The sequence below is a fragment of the Rattus rattus genome, chromosome 5, assembly GCF_011064425.1.
Source record: "Rattus rattus isolate New Zealand chromosome 5, Rrattus_CSIRO_v1, whole genome shotgun sequence".
In the NCBI taxonomy this organism is placed as follows: Eukaryota; Metazoa; Chordata; class Mammalia; order Rodentia; family Muridae; genus Rattus; species Rattus rattus.
Window position 1 is genome coordinate 133,539,122 of NC_046158.1, and position 17,198 is coordinate 133,556,319.

The 17,198-nt window shown below is 51.1% G+C and overlaps 1 protein-coding gene across 1 annotated transcript in view; it reads left to right on the forward strand.

Annotated features, from left to right (window-relative positions):
- Bpifb1 (BPI fold containing family B member 1) overlaps positions 1 to 17,198 on the forward strand; it is a 32,944-nt gene that overhangs the window by 12,714 nt on the left and 3,032 nt on the right. Inside the window, exons 3-14 of the mRNA XM_032902428.1 lie at positions 1,365 to 1,503; positions 2,100 to 2,207; positions 3,116 to 3,265; positions 3,932 to 4,013; positions 8,650 to 8,713; positions 10,451 to 10,536; positions 11,855 to 12,034; positions 12,439 to 12,492; positions 12,920 to 13,078; positions 14,204 to 14,271; positions 15,210 to 15,255; positions 16,589 to 16,652. Of these exons, the coding sequence (XP_032758319.1) occupies positions 1,365 to 1,503; positions 2,100 to 2,207; positions 3,116 to 3,265; positions 3,932 to 4,013; positions 8,650 to 8,713; positions 10,451 to 10,536; positions 11,855 to 12,034; positions 12,439 to 12,492; positions 12,920 to 13,078; positions 14,204 to 14,271; positions 15,210 to 15,255; positions 16,589 to 16,652 (1,200 nt within the window). The remainder of the gene's footprint in view (positions 1 to 1,364; positions 1,504 to 2,099; positions 2,208 to 3,115; positions 3,266 to 3,931; positions 4,014 to 8,649; positions 8,714 to 10,450; positions 10,537 to 11,854; positions 12,035 to 12,438; positions 12,493 to 12,919; positions 13,079 to 14,203; positions 14,272 to 15,209; positions 15,256 to 16,588; positions 16,653 to 17,198) is intronic.

Below are 17,198 nucleotides of genomic sequence, written 5' to 3' on the forward strand. Positions count from 1 at the left end.
GGCGATTACTTGGTAGACAAGCTCTTTTCCAAAGGCTAAGGGAAGCAAATGGCTTAAGGCTAATGCGATGATTCTCAAGCATGTGGTATGGGAGCTATGGGGCCCTGGGGTAAGCAGCCATGGCAAAAGTCTGCAGCCAAGGAGCTACTACACTGGTAGTTTGGGAGGAGATTCCCAGGGTCCCCTGCAGGGGAGTCGGTGGGCTGGCTCACCCGAGCAAGTGACCACTGAGCACCAGGAGCCACTAGGAAACTGTCTTAATTAACTCCATCGGAAGACGAAAGCCACACCGTAAGCCTGGCTGAGGTGTTTAACGTAAAGAATAATGGAACATGAAAGGAAGGAGGGTTTGCCTAAGAGGGAGGAGGGAAAAGAACTCTAACGAGTTCCCAGAAATGAGGTGGCACCCAAGGACAGAACAAACTCAGAACCAGAGACCTCATCCCAGGCCTCATGCGACTGGGTATGACTAACCGTTAGGTGGAGGGAAGCTTGCTAGGTTGTGCCGGGCCAGCTTGTGACCCGCCGCTGGCAAACAGAGCACACACCTGCCCTGAGCTGATGACATCCTTTGGATTATGTCCCTGGAGGGAGAAGTTGTTTAATCTCTCAAGGGGACCATTTCTGGGTGGCCCCTGGAAACTTGCCAGGGGCCTTCAAAATTTACTCTCAGCCTTCAGGAGCCCTGTTGACTGGCAGGTCAACATTACCTGGGCAGTGACACCGCAGGGGCTGACAAGAGGCATGCTTCGGGGACTTTCCACTTCATGTCCCTCGAAAGCCCATACTGATGGGGTTTGAGATTGCCAACCAGAAAAGATAAAATGTAATGGGTCCAGCCCCGTTAGCACAGAAGAGGCAAATGCTTGATCGGAATGCCACGGGGGGGGGGGGCCTCTGAAACACTGGCTGGCATGGTGGCACACTACCTATGAAATGGGCTCTGGCCACTGGGGAAAAGCCAGCAGGGACCAGCCCCAGGGCTCTTGTTCAAATTTCTTCCTTCCTCTGCTCAACACCTAAGGCATTTTGGACAATAGGGCAAACAGTGAGAGTGACAGAAGACCGTTAGCAGGCGTTGATTGGCCACCAAACCATCCCCAAGGGAATGCTTAGCTCGAGAAGTATTTGGTGCTGGCTAGGGAGAAGGAAGACTCGGGTCCAGCATCCCAGCAGTGATTGGCAGCCCTCAGTGTGAGAGTTCCCACTACCTCCAGCCTCACTGTCCACCCAGGGGCACCACCCTTCAGGGCACACTACATGGTGAAGATGATCATGTTGAGAAGGTGTTCCTCAACCCAAAGCCACTGCTAGGCTACTTCCCCTGCCTCCTCTTGACATCTATTCCCTGCGCCTATCTGCAGACCTGACCCAGGCACTGGAGAACCACGATGCCACTGCCATCCTCCAGGAGTTGCCGCTGCTCAGAGGCATGCGAGATAAGTCTGGCAGCATCCCCATATTGGACAGCTTCGTGAACACTGTTCTGAGATACATCATCTGGTGAGTGGGGCTGACAGAACGGCCATCTCTTCCCCACACCTCTGCTTACCTGTGCTGTTTGTTCAGCTGTCCACCAACAAACAGTAGTGGAGATGCACCAGACTAAGTTCCTCTTTTGAAAAGCCCCCCAGAATGGCTAGCGGTGATCATAAGGCAGCGTCACGGGTAAGAGGGCAGCCACATGGAAAGGTGGCCCCAGGTAGGAGAGTGCTGGAGCCAGGGTGTGCTTTTTAATGAAGGCAAAGACAAGAAACTGAGATTTCAGGCAAAAGGGACCAGTGGAGAAAAACCATGGAGGGGCAAGAGTCACTCAGAATGATTGCAATTCAAACCCCAATAGCAAAGAATGACAGGACAGTAGGAGCTTACTGTCAGCTCAACAGGCTGAGGCTAAAAGCCAAGGAACCTGAAGAGAAGCAAGCAAGGCGAAGGGGAGAGACAGAGGTAGGGCCGTGATGGAAAGGATTAGTAAACTAGGCTTGGGGTCCAGGTTCTGCTCGGGTGTGAGGAAGTCAGAGAAAAGGATGGGTGCGGGCATGGGGACGACACTCCTCTGAACGAGAACATGATTCTCATCTCCCCTCTACCCTGTCCAGGATGAAGGTCACCTCTGCTAACATTCTCCAGCTGGTTGTGCAGCCTTCGACCTATGACCAGGAGCTGGTAGTCAGAATCCCCCTGGACATGGTGGCTGGATTAAACACGTGAGTGTCCCCCAAATCAGACCCAGCTCACCTAACAGTTTCATCTACTCAACTCCCCCCCACTCCGTGCAGACTTCTAGAAACAAACCCCAACGTTAGAAGAGCCAGAGCAAAGTCCCTGAGGCAGGAATGACAGAGAGGAGGGAAGGAGCGGGAAGTGGTTAGAGCTGAGCTCAGCAAGCCGCCGAGGACCGATGGTGCAGGGCCTTATGTGACAAAATGAGAACTGCGCTTTAACAGAGTGTGAGAGTCAAGAGCAACAGAAGGTCGGAGCTAAGGAGAAAACAGTGTGGCACAGAATGGAGGCGGGAACGCCACACGGAAGGTCCTGCGGCCGCTCTAGAGGAGACAGATGGCTGAGGCCCAGGTTTGGGACAAGTGAGCAGAGGAGTAAACAGACTCTGTATGGGTTGGAAACAGGCAGAAGCAACAGGGATTCCTGTGAGTTAGATATGGAGGGGGGGGGGGGAGAGAGGGAGAGGGAGGGGAGAGGGACAGGGACAGGGAAAGGGAGAGGGAGAGGGGAGGGAGAGGGGAGAGGAGAGGGAGAGGAGAGGGAGAGGGACGGGGAGAGGGAGAGGGAGAGGAGGATTACTTCAGAGTCTGCTCCCACAATTCAGGGAGGAACAGCCAGCAGCCAAGACCACCAGGTTTGAAAGAGGCAGGCCAGGGGACAATGTGGAATCCACTGCTGTTGTGCCTGAGGACTCAGGGGATATCGGAGTGGGGCACAGTGTGACTTGGAATCTCACAGCATCCATACGCAGTGAGATCAGGAGAGAACGCCAGGACTCCAGATGTGGGAGGGATGATAGGAACCAGCAAAAGAGATGGTGAGGACAGACACCCAGCTGTGGCTCCCACAAAGACTTCAGCAGCACCCGTTCCCACTGCTGTTGTCCCCACAGGCCACTGATCAAGACCATAGTGGAGTTCCAAATGAGCACCGAGGTCCAAGCCCTCATCCGGGTGGAGAGGAGCAAGAACGGCCCTGCCCGCCTGAACCTCAGTGACTGTTCCAGCAACGAGAGCACCCTGCGCCTCAGCCTGCTTCACAAGTGAGTGCTGGGCTGCGTCACACTGTAGGAGAGGCAGACGGTGGCCTTGCCCACTGCACTCATGGACAACACTGGAGGAACAGACATGTGTCCCTCTGACTCTAGAGCTGGGGCTCCCTCCAGGGCATCTAGATGCCAAAGGCAGTTCTGGGTGGCAAATGGGAGCAGCGATGGTGTCACGATACCAGCTTGGGAGGGTGGGTGTGGAAGTGGGTGTAAGGGTGAGGCAAACCCCTGCAGACAGAGCAGCCTCTCCGTCTAGGGCTCCCAGGCCACCTAGGCAGGTCTAGGTGAGTCCAAACCAAGTTTACCTTCCCCTTTGACTGCCTGGGTGGTGTTGGGCAAGTCACCATCCCATATCTCACTTTCCTAGTACAGGAAAGGCTGCTAACGACACCTTCCAGGCAGCAAGCATGACCCACTCAAGAGTGTGATGTCACCTCCAGGGGATCCATCAGCTCCCTGCATCCTAATGTGTGCACAGATCTGTATAAGGACAATACCCAGGACAATGTCTGCCCTCAGCTCGGCCTCTGTCACAGCCTTGGCTAACGCCTTAGGGGAACTTAAGCAAGTGCCTTCCTCCTAGGATTCCATGTCACTTCTATAAAGCAGGGACAATCCTCTCTTACAAGCTCCCTAATGTCCCGCTTTCCTCTGCCAAAGGCTCTCCTTCGTGGTCAACTCCTTGGCAAAGAACGTTATGAATCTCCTGATGCCAGCCCTGCCCCAAATAGTGAAAAGCCACGTGAGTAAAAACCAGGCCTCTGGCCTGTGGAGATAGCACCCCCTGTAGGACTGGGGTGGAACTGCAAGTCGGTACCATTTGAGTTCTGTCTCCTTGGGTGGGATCCTTCTGGAACTGAATAATTCCTTCAACAAAGCAAAGAACCACTGAGCCAATGAACTGAGCCACTGACCCAGAGAGATCATTGAGGTCAAGGTAGCATGAAAGCCAAAAGTTTAGGAGGTCTTGCTCACGTGCTGGCCAAGATTTTAACACTTGTCTCTAAAAGGGTTGAGGGAGGGAGCCCTACCTGTAGCTTTTGCTGACTTCCCAGTTATAAATCCCACCTTCGAGCTGACTTTTGTCTACTAAAGTGACGTCATGGAGCAGAACTGGGAGAAGGTACACAGCAGTGTGCTCCTCTGTAATATTCCCACCCGACAGACAGTAGACAGTGTCTCAAGAGACAGACAGTAGTGGATGCAGAGCAAAATACCTAGGAAAGAATGGGTTGTCTGCCTTCATTAAATGTATTTTACTATGTTTTTATGTAAGTATATATACTGTGATTTCAAAAGCCAAGCCAGACATGCCCGAACATCGCGCATTTTGTCCTGAAATGCTGTCATAAGCAGGCTGTGGCATGCTCAGCCATCCAGCTGTGGTCCATAAACACTGCAGCCCGCTGGATCCAGCTGTGTTTACTTCTTCTGAGTCAGTCAATTCAGCCTTTCTGAGAAGACAGAACCCAGGGCTTCAACCCTACTAGGCAAGTGTTCTACAGCAGAAGACACTTGTAAACCCGGTGACTCTCATTTTATCTGCCCTTAATATGCCACGGGTAAACTCAAATGTTATGAGTGGATTTATCCATATTGATCAGTGATTTCCATTGTAAATTCAAGACACTTTAGCCAGGCAGTAGTGATGCATGCCTTTAGTCTCAGCACTTGGGAGGCAGAGACAGGCAGATCTCTGAGTTCAAGGCCAGCCTGTTCTACAGAGTGAGTTCCATGACAGCTAGGGCTACCCAGAGAAACCCTATCTCAAATTATCAAAAACCTGAGGGCTAAGGATGTAACTCAGTGATAAGGCACTTTCTTAGCATACAAGGTGCAGCACCACCAAAAGATGAACAAAGAAGAAATCCCAAATGAGATTTTATTTTATTATAAAGACCTACTTCATTCTTAGTCATATATATATATATATATATATATATATGGATGGGTATGAGAGAAGGAGTATATTCTACATGCATGGATGCCCACCAAGGCCAGAAGTACCTGACTCCTGAAGCTGGAATTGCAGGCAGGTTTGGGCTCCTTGGAGTGGGTGCTGTGAGTTGAGCTTGGGTCCTATGGAAGAGTGACACACACTCAGCTGCTGAGTCACCTCTCTAACCCCTGGATCTTATATTTTATAGGACTAGTTTAAGAAATAATATTCACTAGTCTGGAATAAGCTCTAATCCCAGCTCCTTGGGAGGCTAAGAAAGGAGGGTCACAGTTCAAGGTGTGCCTGGGCTACTGCGCAAGTTCAAAGCCAGCCTGCACGACTTGGCAAGGTTCCTCCTCAAAATAAAAAGTAAGCCAAAAGAGCAGGAGACGTAATGTAGCTCAGTAGTAAAGCACATGTGTGAGGCCTGGGATCAATCCTCAGTGAGGAGGGAAGGAAGGGAGAAAGGGAGGGAGGAAGGAAGGAAGGGAAAGGGAAGGAAACGAGGCTAGTTCCTGGTTCTTCTTGGAAGAGGAAAAGTCAGGAGACAGAGGGGAAAGTAGACATATGTGACTTCCAAGTCATTATTATTAGACCTTTAACCCCTGGACATTAGCAGAGGTACATGCATATCCACAAGGGAGATGGAAAGAAATCGCCTTGTTAAATGACCTTTTCTTAATGCCGTGAGTATGCTGTGGCAGAAACATAGACAAAGAATACACGTCTTTCTACAATGTCAGAATTGTCTGAATAACAATAAAATTCACAGGGCTATGGGTTTCAATGGCAACAATTTGTCAGACCTTGGTCATCTGGCGCAGGGGAATGTAGGTTCTTTTATTCCAATTTTTTAGAGCAGGGCACACTCTCAACACTTACATGAGAATGTTGCAGGCATGGGAGACAGGACTGGCCTTGAATCTCTGATCCTCCTGCCTCCATAGCCCAAGGCATGTGACGAGATAACCAGCAGGCATAGTTTTAAATTTTTTATTTTTCTTTTTAAAGACCGAGTTTCTTGAAGTAGGGCCCAGGTGCAAATATTTTCAAAAATTTAGTCAGATTTGTATTTGAATAGAAGAAAAAAATTCCCAGCAGAAGAAATGGCATGAACTTGGAATTCTGAGTTAATTCTAACCTGTGTGTTTGCACGGTCACTTGAGGCAGGTTGCAGTGGTCACAGTTGTGGGTCACAGGGTGTGAAGGAGGGCATGCAGAACAGTCAGGAAAGAAGCTCACTGGGAAAGTAAAGGAGCCCTTTTCCATGTAGACATGACTTACCCAGTCTGTCAGGACGTGACTCACCCAGTCTGTCAGGACATGACTCATCCAGTCTGTCAGAACGTGACCCATCCAGTCTGTCAGGACATGACTGACTCACCCAGCCTGTCAGGACATGACTCATCCAGTCTGTCAGGACATGACTCATCCAGTCTGTCAGGACATGGCTCATCCAGTCTGTCAGGACATGACTCATCCAGTCTGTCAGGACATGGCTCATCCAGTCTGTCAGGACATGACTCACCCAGTCTGTCAGGACATGGCTCATCCAGTCTGTCAGGACATGACTTACCCAGTCTGTCCAGTCTGTCAGGACATGACTGACTCACCCAGTCTGTCAGGACATGGCTCATCCAGTCTGTCAGGACATGACTTACCCAGTCTGTCAGGACATGACTCACCCAGCCTGTCAGGACATGACTCATCCAGTCTGTCAGGACATGACTGATTCACCCAGTCTGTCAGGATGTGACTCATCCAGTCTGTCAGGACATGGCTCATCCAGTCTGTCAGGACATGACTCATCCAGTCTGTCAGGACATGACCAGTCTGTCAGGACATGACTTACCCAGTCTGTCAGGACATGACTCACCCAGCCTGTCAGGACATGACTCATCCAGTCTGTCAGGACATGACTGATTCACCCAGTCTGTCAGGATGTGACTCATCCAGTCTGTCAGGACATGGCTCTTCCAGTCTGTCAGGACATGGCTCATCCAGTCTGTCAGGACGTGACTCATCCAGTCTGTCAGGACATGGCTCATCCAGTCTGTCAGGACGTGACTCAGCCAGCCTGTCAGGACATGACTGACTCACCCAGTCTGTCAGGACATGGCTCATCCAGTCTGTCAGGACATGGCTCATCCAGTCTGTCAGGACATGACTCACCCAGTCTGTCAGGACATGGCTCATCCAGTCTGTCAGGACATGACTCACCCAGTCTGTCAGGACGTGACTCATCCAGTCTGTCAGGACATGGCTCATCCAGTCTGTCAGGACGTGACTCATCCAGTCTGTCAGGACATGGCTCATCCAGTCTGTCAGGACGTGACTCATCCAGTCCAGGACGTGACTCATCCAGCCTGTCAGGACATGACTCACCCAGTCTGTCAGGACATGACTCATCCAGTCTGTCAGGACATGACTCATCAGGACTATCTGAAGGCTCTAAAACGTGGATGTCCCATCCCGTCCTAGATTCAAAATCAACGGGCCTGGTGGGATCCCTTTAATACGTTGAAGGGAGTGAAGGATGGGGAGTTGGGGGAGAGGGGGAGCTGCCCCCTCTATTCCTTCTCGTCTCTGGGTCATGGGTTGGGAAAGCCAACGGAAGCAAGGAAACATTGTTCCTAAGAAAAGTTAGCATTTCTCAAAACGCACTGCCATCACACAAAAATACTGAAGCGGGTGGCCAGCTAGATGGCCCTTCCATTAGAGCAGTCAAAAGGTCTGCAGGTCCTAAAGACAGCAAGGTAAATGCTTACTCCTGCCTCCCCGGCCCCCTTTCAGCAGAAACACTAAATCCACACTGCTGACTCTGGGAGCTACTGATATATTTTTGTGGGGCTGGGCTGCTGGGTGAGATATTTAGCAGCATCTTTGGCCTCCGTCCACTAGATGTCAGTATGGTTCGTCTGCCACATTAGGATAACTAAAAAAAAAAAAAATGTCTTGCCAGAGACCAAAATCTTCCCAGGTTGAGAGTTGCTGTCGATGTTAGGCAGAGAACTCCTTGATGGTACAGGACTATCTGTTGGGGCTGGAAACTCACCAAAGATACAGAGACTGCTTAGCACTGGGTGGGACGGCCCAGCTGGCCTTCTGTTCTGGAGTCTGACATGGAGGGACTCTGGTTTTGTGGAATGAACAAGTGAATTCTTGGCTTCCTCTAAGGAAGTTGTGGGTTCCTTTGAGCACTTGTGAGTAGCTGGTAGGCACAGTTTGGACACAAGGCAAAAGGCAAACGGACCTTAGGACAGCTGTGGACGCCGACAGCAAGGTGGGATGGAGATGGGCAAATCTGTGCGTCCTCGATCCACAGATGAACATCTGACTGGCTGGGGCACTACAGAGAGCCTAGGAGGAGAGCAGGCCCGGGAGGCAGTGGGCGAGGGGCTGGCTCTTCACTAAGAGCCCTGACTCTGTGTTCTTGCAGCTGTGCCCTGTGATCCAGCAGGCCTTTGATGACATGTACGAAGACTTCCTGAGGCTGACCACAGGTAAGGGCTCTGCTGTCTGCACTGCCTTTCCCTTGACTGCAGGCTTAGCCTTCAGGCCCCACCTTTACCCAGGAGAGACCACCCTCTCAGGTCTGATCAGCACCTTGGGCCAGCACAGGTGAGTGGGCTAAGCCCTGTCCAGGTACTGCAGCTTCAACTTCGTGAGCACCTTTTATGTGCAAGTCAGTGGTTCTCAGCGTTCCTAATGCTACGACACTTTACTACGGTTCCTCATGTGGTGACCCCCAACCATGCAAAGGTCGTTACTACCTCCTAACTGTACCTTTGCTACTGTTATTAAGCATAATGTAAATTTCTGTGTTTTCTGATGTCTTAGGCAACCCCTGTAAAGGTTTAGATCAACCCCAAGGGGTCGTGACCCACAAGTTGAAAACCACAGCTCTACATGAGGCTCAAATACCCAGGTTGGGCTGGGTTAATACCCAGCTCTACCGCTGATTGACTCCTTGACCTTGGGGGAGTCACTCTACCTCCTGGTCCCCAGTTTCCACATCTGTAAAGTGAGACTTTCTACCTCCCAACCTCAGAGGATTATAGTCAACATTTAAAGGTTATAGAAAAGTTCTGGGCATATAGGAGATATTCTGCCTGACACAGAGTTGCTTAAAAATAAATGCACGCTAGGTGGACAGGCAGAAGGACAGACAGATGGGTGGGTGATAGACTGACTATTGTGTGATTCTGAGAGGAGGGGGAAAGGGCAGAGGTGAGCTGTATGTGCAGAGCAAATGTCATTTCCCCTTCCCTGAGACTAACAAACAGGAGAAGACATGGACTTCTGTGTTGAGCCTTGTCAATTGGTCCTGCTCAACCCCCTCATAATAGAAATCAACAAAGGGGAAGAACCCCTACCATGTTATGATTTAAAATCTAAAGAGGCACATCAAAGGGTAGCCATGGCGGCATGGGAAGAGCAGAACAAACGACTGAGCTCCTAGTGCATATGAGGGCTAAATCCAGGGCTGGGCACTGCAGATTCACCATCTCACTTCCTCAGTGCACTCAGTTATCCAACTGCACACATAGGGAAACTGAGGCACGTGGTATATGCCACCTCCGAGCTCACATGTGTGTGTGTGTGCATGTGGGAGAGACAGAGAGACAGAGACACACACGCACAAAGAGAGAGAGAGAGAGAGAGAGAGAGAGAGAGAGAGAGAGAGAGAGAGAGAGAGAGAGGAGAGAGGATCAGATCAGATCAGATCAAGGCTAAAAGACACTAATGCTATGGAATCCCCAAGTCTATCTAGCTGCTCTGTTCTCAGTGACAGGGGCTGAAGCAGGACAGGGACAGGCCCACACACTCATTCTCCACCCAACATCTGGGCAGATGAGATGTCTCTACCACCCGTCCACCAAGTGGAGGGAAACCAAGGCAAACACAGATGATGGGCGAACTAATGAGTGCACACCAGAGTCGGATCCCAGCCCCTGCCTGCCTTGAGGGGTGGGTACAATGAGGTGGGGGAAGCGCAGGCTTTAAACACCAATTCAGGTTTGGCATAGAAGTGCGTGTGTTCCGGTTGTACACATTAACGTCTAGCTCTGTACGGGTGTTTTGAATGACCCTTGCAATGATTGCCATGGTTACCACCAACAGCATCATTTCTCCTGACTCTGGCAGTGCCCCTAACTGCCAGAAAGAAGAAGCGGTAGGAAATCACCCCACCCGACCGCACCCTCCACCCTCACAACCTTTCTTCTTGCCCTGAGTAGCACCCATTGCCCTCAGCCCTGGAGCCCTGGAGTTTGACCTTCTGTCTCCTGCCATCCAGGACAGTAACATCCTGTTCAACCTGAAGGTGAGTGTCTGGACCTCAGAGCAAACTGGGGACATACGTTAGGGAACAGCTCTTTTTCTGTGACCACCCAGGGACCAACATCTATACATCGTCAGGGCATGTATCCGATGGCATCCTGTGAAAGCCAGCAGGTAGAACATTATGTCTCCCTAGGGTCTGTGTGTGCATGGATGCCCAACCCCAAACTTCTGATGACACTGCAACATGGGCTCAGGACAGAGGCATCCTCAAGGGTCACACAGCTCTAACTCCCAGACTCATGGCTCCTGCCCTGGCTGTGTAGCCCTAGGCAGGTTTCTCCTCTCTGTCTCCATGGCTGTGGTTATAGTTAGGAGACAATGAGATGAGACTGCACTGCTTCCCAGACAGAGGATGCTCTGTAACAACGGACTTCTGTAAAACTCCCACACTGCACATCCCGTGCGTGGTGTGAGTCCCAGACAGGTTCTCAAGAGTCTTGGAAACCACAGCATGAGATGGCTCCATCTGCTCTGTTACAGCTTGAGTCCTCCCTTCACCCAAAGGGCTTGAGCAGTTGAAACCTAAGTGAAAAGCAGGCGTTCATACAAGCTAGGCACAGGTAGCATGCGGCCACAGTCCTGGGTGCTCTGAAGATGGGAGGCAAAAGGCTCGTTTGAGCTCAGGCATTAGGGGCCAGTCCGGGGAAGCATAAGGATATACCATCTCTTTAAACGTGAGACAGAAGGACAGAGGGAAGGATGGAAGAAGAAATAGGGACAGGGAAGAAGGGAGGGTAGAGGACTAAGGGACTCGGGAGGGGAGGCTGCCAGGTCCTTGACAAGCCATTGTCTTCATCAATCTCAACTTCCTGACACAAATGCAAAGATGGGAAACAGGCAGAATGGTACCTGCCTTAGTCTATTTTGTGTTACCAGAACACAGTACCTGAGTGATTTGTAAACATTAGAAGTTGACTAGGTTTGAGGTCCTGGAAGCTGGAAATCGAAGAATATGCTGCATCTTCTGGTGCAGGCCTCCATACTGCATCAGCCTGTGGTGGAAGACACAAGAGTTGGGGAGGGCGAGAGCAAGGGCAGCCAGGAGTGGAGCTTAGTTTCACAATGGTCTACTCCCACCTCCAGTAGCTAGGCCACTCCTATAACAACACTAACCGTTGTTAGAGGCCCAGTCACCTCCTGGAGGAGGTCTCTTAACCCTGTTGTACTGGGACGAGGTTTCCATCATGGGAACTTTGGGAGACACCTTCCCCTCAGCACGGTTGTTTCCTTCCAGTTGATTACAGGCTACAGTGTGTTACCAAGGTCCTCAAACAGTGCCTTGCTCTTTGCCTCCTCAGGCCAAGCTGCTGGACTCCCAGGCAAGGGTAACCAACTGGTTCAACGGCTCTGCAACTCCTCTGATGGAGACCACCCCAGACAGGGCCCCTTTCAGCCTGACCGTGAGGCAGGACCTGGTGAATGCCATTGTGACCACCCTGGTCCCCCAGGAGGAGCTTGTAATCCTGCTCAGATTCGTGGTAAGCCACACTGTGGTGGTAGGATGACTTTCCCCCCATGCCATCTGCCCACCAAAAGGAGACCTGAGGTGGGAACTACCAGTGATGATCATTTCTGCCCTCCCTTCAGAGAGACCCTGATTCTGAGGTTCAATGCTAGAGCCAAAGGCTTCCCTGAACACCCACCTTGGGCCCTGGTTCTGCCTTCAGAGACCAGATGTATCTGTTTCCTCCTCCAAATATCCTGGGGGAGCTTCAGGGCACTCTGGATACTGAGGAACTCAGAGATGGTGCCTGTACCCCAATACCACAGACCATTAACTGATCGGGGTCCTCATTTCTCCTGAGCCTGGGTGCCAACACATACTCTGATCCTATTACTGAAGCATGATTAGTGCAATTGACTCACAGCCCTTGCCCTCCAGATTCCTGATGTGGCCCGCCAGTTACAGATGGACATCAAGGAGATCAATGCAGAGGTGAGTCTGTTTGCCCCCTGGAGCCTGCTAGGTGTTTGCCGACTCTGTCCATGGGTCTCTGCAGGATGGAATGGATGTGGGCTCCTCTTTTCTTTCCCACTATGGGGACCAGGACTCCTAGAAGCCCAGAGACTTCTTCAGTCAAGCAGAGAAGCTTGAAACTGATGATTTCTGGGTAACAAGCCATTTCCTGGGCAGTCCCCTGCCCCAGACGAAAGGGTTGGGTCAGAGTAGAACAGCAATCACATGCAGTTGGGAGAAATGCAGGGAAAGGCAGACAAGGCTAAGAAACCGGAGAACATCCCCGAAGGGAGGTGGTACTCCACACAGGGCTGCTGGGAAGTACAGAGGCTGGAGTACCAAGAAACACCACAGGAGACACAAAGGACCTGTGCGCTGTGATCGGATGTGTGTGATGTCTTTCCAGGCAGCCAACAAGCTGGGGCCCACCCAGATGTTGAAGATCTTCACTCACAGCACCCCCCATATTGTGCTGAATGAGGGCGGTGCCACGGCAGCCCAAAGTGTTGTACTGGAAGTGTTCCCCACCAATACAGATGTCCGACCCTTCTTCTCTCTCGGCATTGTGAGTTTAAGTGTCTGTAGCTCGGGACAGAGACTGGAGGTTGCCCTGTTCATTGTTATGAACTGGGATATCACCCAGTAGTGTGGGGAGGAGGGGAAGTGATGAACCAAGAGTCAAAAACTTTGGGGACCCATCAGCTAGTCACTAACACCAGCAGCCCCTAGGGATAGAGGGACCATAACACCCATCAAGGCAGCTACCTTCCAGCTAGGGGCATTTTCTAGAGAATGAGCAATATTCAGCAGCTGAGAGGCAGCCCCACGCCCTGGAAGGAAGGGATGGGTCAGCATAGGACAGCAAGCACATGCAGCTAAGAGAAATGCAGAGGAAGGCAGAGAAGACTGGAGAAGGGTCGAGTCATAGGTAGGCTCTGAGTAGCGAGGCAAACCAGGCTTACCCTAAGGGGCAAGCAGTACCTGTGAGCAGGAGGGGCTGACTCCTCCTTAGAGCTGCGTCTCTGTGGGCGGCTCTGCACCAACCACTTCAGGGCTGCCTTTCACACACTGCAGATTTATTGGTACCTCCCAGAGAGCTCATCTTGGCATTCTGGCCTCGCAGTGAAAGACAGTGGGAGCCTACTTCCCAGACCAACCATACTCCCTGATGACCACTCCATGGCCAATGGGAGGCACTGCGGGAGAAATTGGTTCTCTTGGCTCCACTGCAATGAGGCTCCACACTCAGCCCCCTGCGTCAAGCTGATGCAAGTCTTCAGCCCCGAATGGCAAACCTGATTTAGCCTCTGAGCTTTGTGATCCTTCTAACAAAACTCAAGACTTACCAGAGCTGCTGGCGTCCTCTGCCCTTCAGTCACTTCCCATGTACACCAGGGGACTGATAGGACCCAATCAAGGAGTGGTAGGGCTTATTGAAGAAGACGCTTGAACTGCCTGAGACACCGAAGCAGGCAGTGCGCTGACTGTTGGCAGTGTCATCCCCAAGACTTCAGTGGCACCTGTGAAACAGGGGCTAGGGCATGGAAAGTGAGGTCAGAGAGGTCAAACTTTTCCCAAGGTCACAGAGCCAGTAGCCCAGATCACCTTGACTCCAGTCTTCCCTGTATAACCCTCCCTCTAGATGCATTCTCTCTTATTTTAAAACGGGGCCTGGGCTGTCTTGTTGCAGGAAGCCAGTTATGAAGCTCAGTTTTTCATAGCAGACAACCGACTTATGCTCAACTTCAATAACGTCAGGTAAGCTGCTGAGCTGCCCAGTGCTATGGGTTTCTCTAATCCACCACCAGGGGGCACCAGAGAGGGCTGATGGCAGAAGGCTTCCTTGCCAGGTCTGGCCTGCCTTAAGGGTTGAATTCCAAATGGAAAATAAAGGGACTCTACAGGAGCCACAGAGCAAGCTAATCCCACCACTGGGCTGGCCACCACTGGGCTGGCCACCACTGGGCTGGCCACCACTGGGCTGGCCTGCATGCACCACCCCAGGCTTCAAACAACCCATTCTGAAATTTTTCAAGACAAAACCAGTAACAGCCTAGATACTAAACCCTTGGGGCCCAGCAATGAAGTGACCTCTCTGCCCCTGCCAGTCCTGCAAAGTCTACCACCTTCTGTCCCAGAATGAATTCAGGGACTCCAACTGGAGACTCTGGCAATAAAGTTAGGCTCAGGGGAATATTCTGACCAGCCCATATGGGGTGAGATAATAGCTAGGTGTCAGATGATAGAGTATAGATAGATGATAGATAGATAGATAGATAGATAGATAGATAGATAGATAGATAGATAGATAGATAGACAGGCAGACAGATAGAAGATAAGATAGAGCAAGAGAGGGAGAGGGGGAGAGCAGAAATATAAAATCAAACAATCCTGTCACCCAGGCTGGCATTTCTATACAAGTGGTTGAATGGGAATTAGGGGCACCGCTCCCAGAAAGGACTGGAACTAACTAGTACAGCAAACCTCCCCCATCCCTGGGTGATTTTCCGTCTTAGTCCTTCTGGCCACCATCTAGCCCCTTTAGAATGTGAATGCCATGAAGCAAAGACTTTCCCTGCTTCACCATTGTCACGTGAGAGCCTGCCTGTGCCTTGCCCATAGCAGGTCCTCAATAAACCAACAGTTATTGACAAGAGATTCCAAGGGACCACTCTCATGGGCTTCTTCTGTTACAGTATCGAGCGCATCAAGCTGATGATCTCGGATATCAAACTGTTCGATGTAAGTATCAACAGATCATCTCTAAGGGAACTGGGGCCAGAACGGGCCATTCTAAAATGAGACACGGCCCAGGATTTGCTTTGAAAGACCTATCACGGGAAATCCTGGGCTGGGTTGGTGGGCTCCTCACGGCCCTCCAAAGCCTAGCCTGCCGGCTCCCGTTTCTACTGAGCACCCACTATACACAGATATAGCTGAGAACACCAACAGTGTATAAATGTGCACCACACTCTCTATTATAAAACAAAGCCCTCTACTGACCCCAGCAGTCTCTCTCCTCTGGTCCTCGGTGTCCCACGTCCCTAGCCTGAACCAGAGGGCTCAGCTGGGCTGGCTCTTGTCTCCAGCTTTGGGGTTTCCTTCGTTTTGTTTTACTTTGTTGTTGCTGTTGTTGTTGTTTTGTGTTGTTGTTGCTGTTGTTGTTGTTGCTGCTGCTGTTGTTGTTGTTGCTGTTGTTGTTGTTGCTGCTGCTGTTGTTGTTGCTGTTGCTGTTGCTATTGTTGCTGTTGTTGTTGTTTTGTGTTGTTGCTGTTGTTGTTGTTTTGTGTTGTTGCTGTTGTATTGTGTTGTTGTTGCTGTTGCTGTTGCTGTTGTTGCTGCTGCTGCTGTTGTTGTTGCTGTTGTTGCTGTTGCTGTTGTATTGTGTTGTTGCTGTTGTTGTTGTTGCTGTTGTTGTTTTGTGTTGTTGCTGTTGTGTTGTTGTTTCTGTTGTTGTTGCTGCTGCTGCTGTTGTTTTGTGTTGTTGCTGTTGTATTGTGTTGTTGTTTCTGTTGTTGCTGTTGCTGTTGTTGTTGTTGTTGTTGTTTTTGTTGCTGTTGTAGGTCATGGGATTCGTTCCTTTGTTGTTTGTTTGAGGCAGGTTCTCACTATGAAGCTCTGGCTAGCCTGGAATTCACTATGTACATCAAGCTGGCCTTGAAACTCAGGCCAATCCTCCTGCCTCTGCCTTCTGGCTGCTGGGATTGTAGGTGCTCATTACCCCAGCTGTCCCTCCATTGGTTTCTATGGCGTTTTGTTAGGAAAGCAATAGTTTACTGCAAGATTTGTGAAAATCTAAACATCTGGCCTCTCTTCAAAAGCAGAAGTCTCTTGGGTGCTTCCAGCTGAAAAAGCTCCCTGAGGGTAGAGTTCTCAATGAGCCACACCCCAGAGCGGTGACTCTCTCCCCAGGCTATCTGGTCCAACCCTGGCAGCTTCGGCCTATAGGAGACCTGGTATTCCAACAATGACTGCTGGATGCTTTTGTCCTGGGGGTGGGGGGCAAGTCAGAAAACCAGAAATGGCCCTGAGGACCTGGCAGTCAGCCTTGTAATGGCTTCCCTCTCCCTCACAGCCTGAAGTCCTGAAGGACACCCTGACCAAGATCCTTGAGTACACATTGCTGCCCAATGAGAATGGTGAGTCCCTCAGGCCTTGAGACCCTCTCCTAGGCTGCTGAGCCTTCTGTCTTTACCCAGGATCCCTTTTTTCACAGCCCACCCATCTTCTAAGCCTGGTTCAAATTCTTCCTGCTCCAGGGAGCCTTCCTAGCGACTGCCTGGAGAAGACCTCTCCTGCCTAACATCCCCTCAACAGCCTGGCCTTAGACCAGCTCTAAAACAGGCAGACACCAGGTTCATAGGGCCAGCTGGAACCAGATGCAAACAGACAGCTAGACCTCACTCAAGGGGCCTTAGGCAGACTGAGCTCAAGTCCCCAACCCCTCTTGCTGGCTTTGAACAAGCTCCCTGATCCTCCTGAGCCTTGGGCTCTCTCTGTGAAAAGGGTAAATAAGAGTAGTTTCCTCAGAGGTGGGGAAGGAGATGGTATATGTCAGGGGTGGGGAGAGCTGCTACCCTGTGACAGCATCACCATGTGTCAGGGGTGGGGAGAGCTGCTACCCTGTGACAGCATCACCATGTGTCAGGGGTGGGGAGAGCTGCTACCCTGTGACAGCATCACCA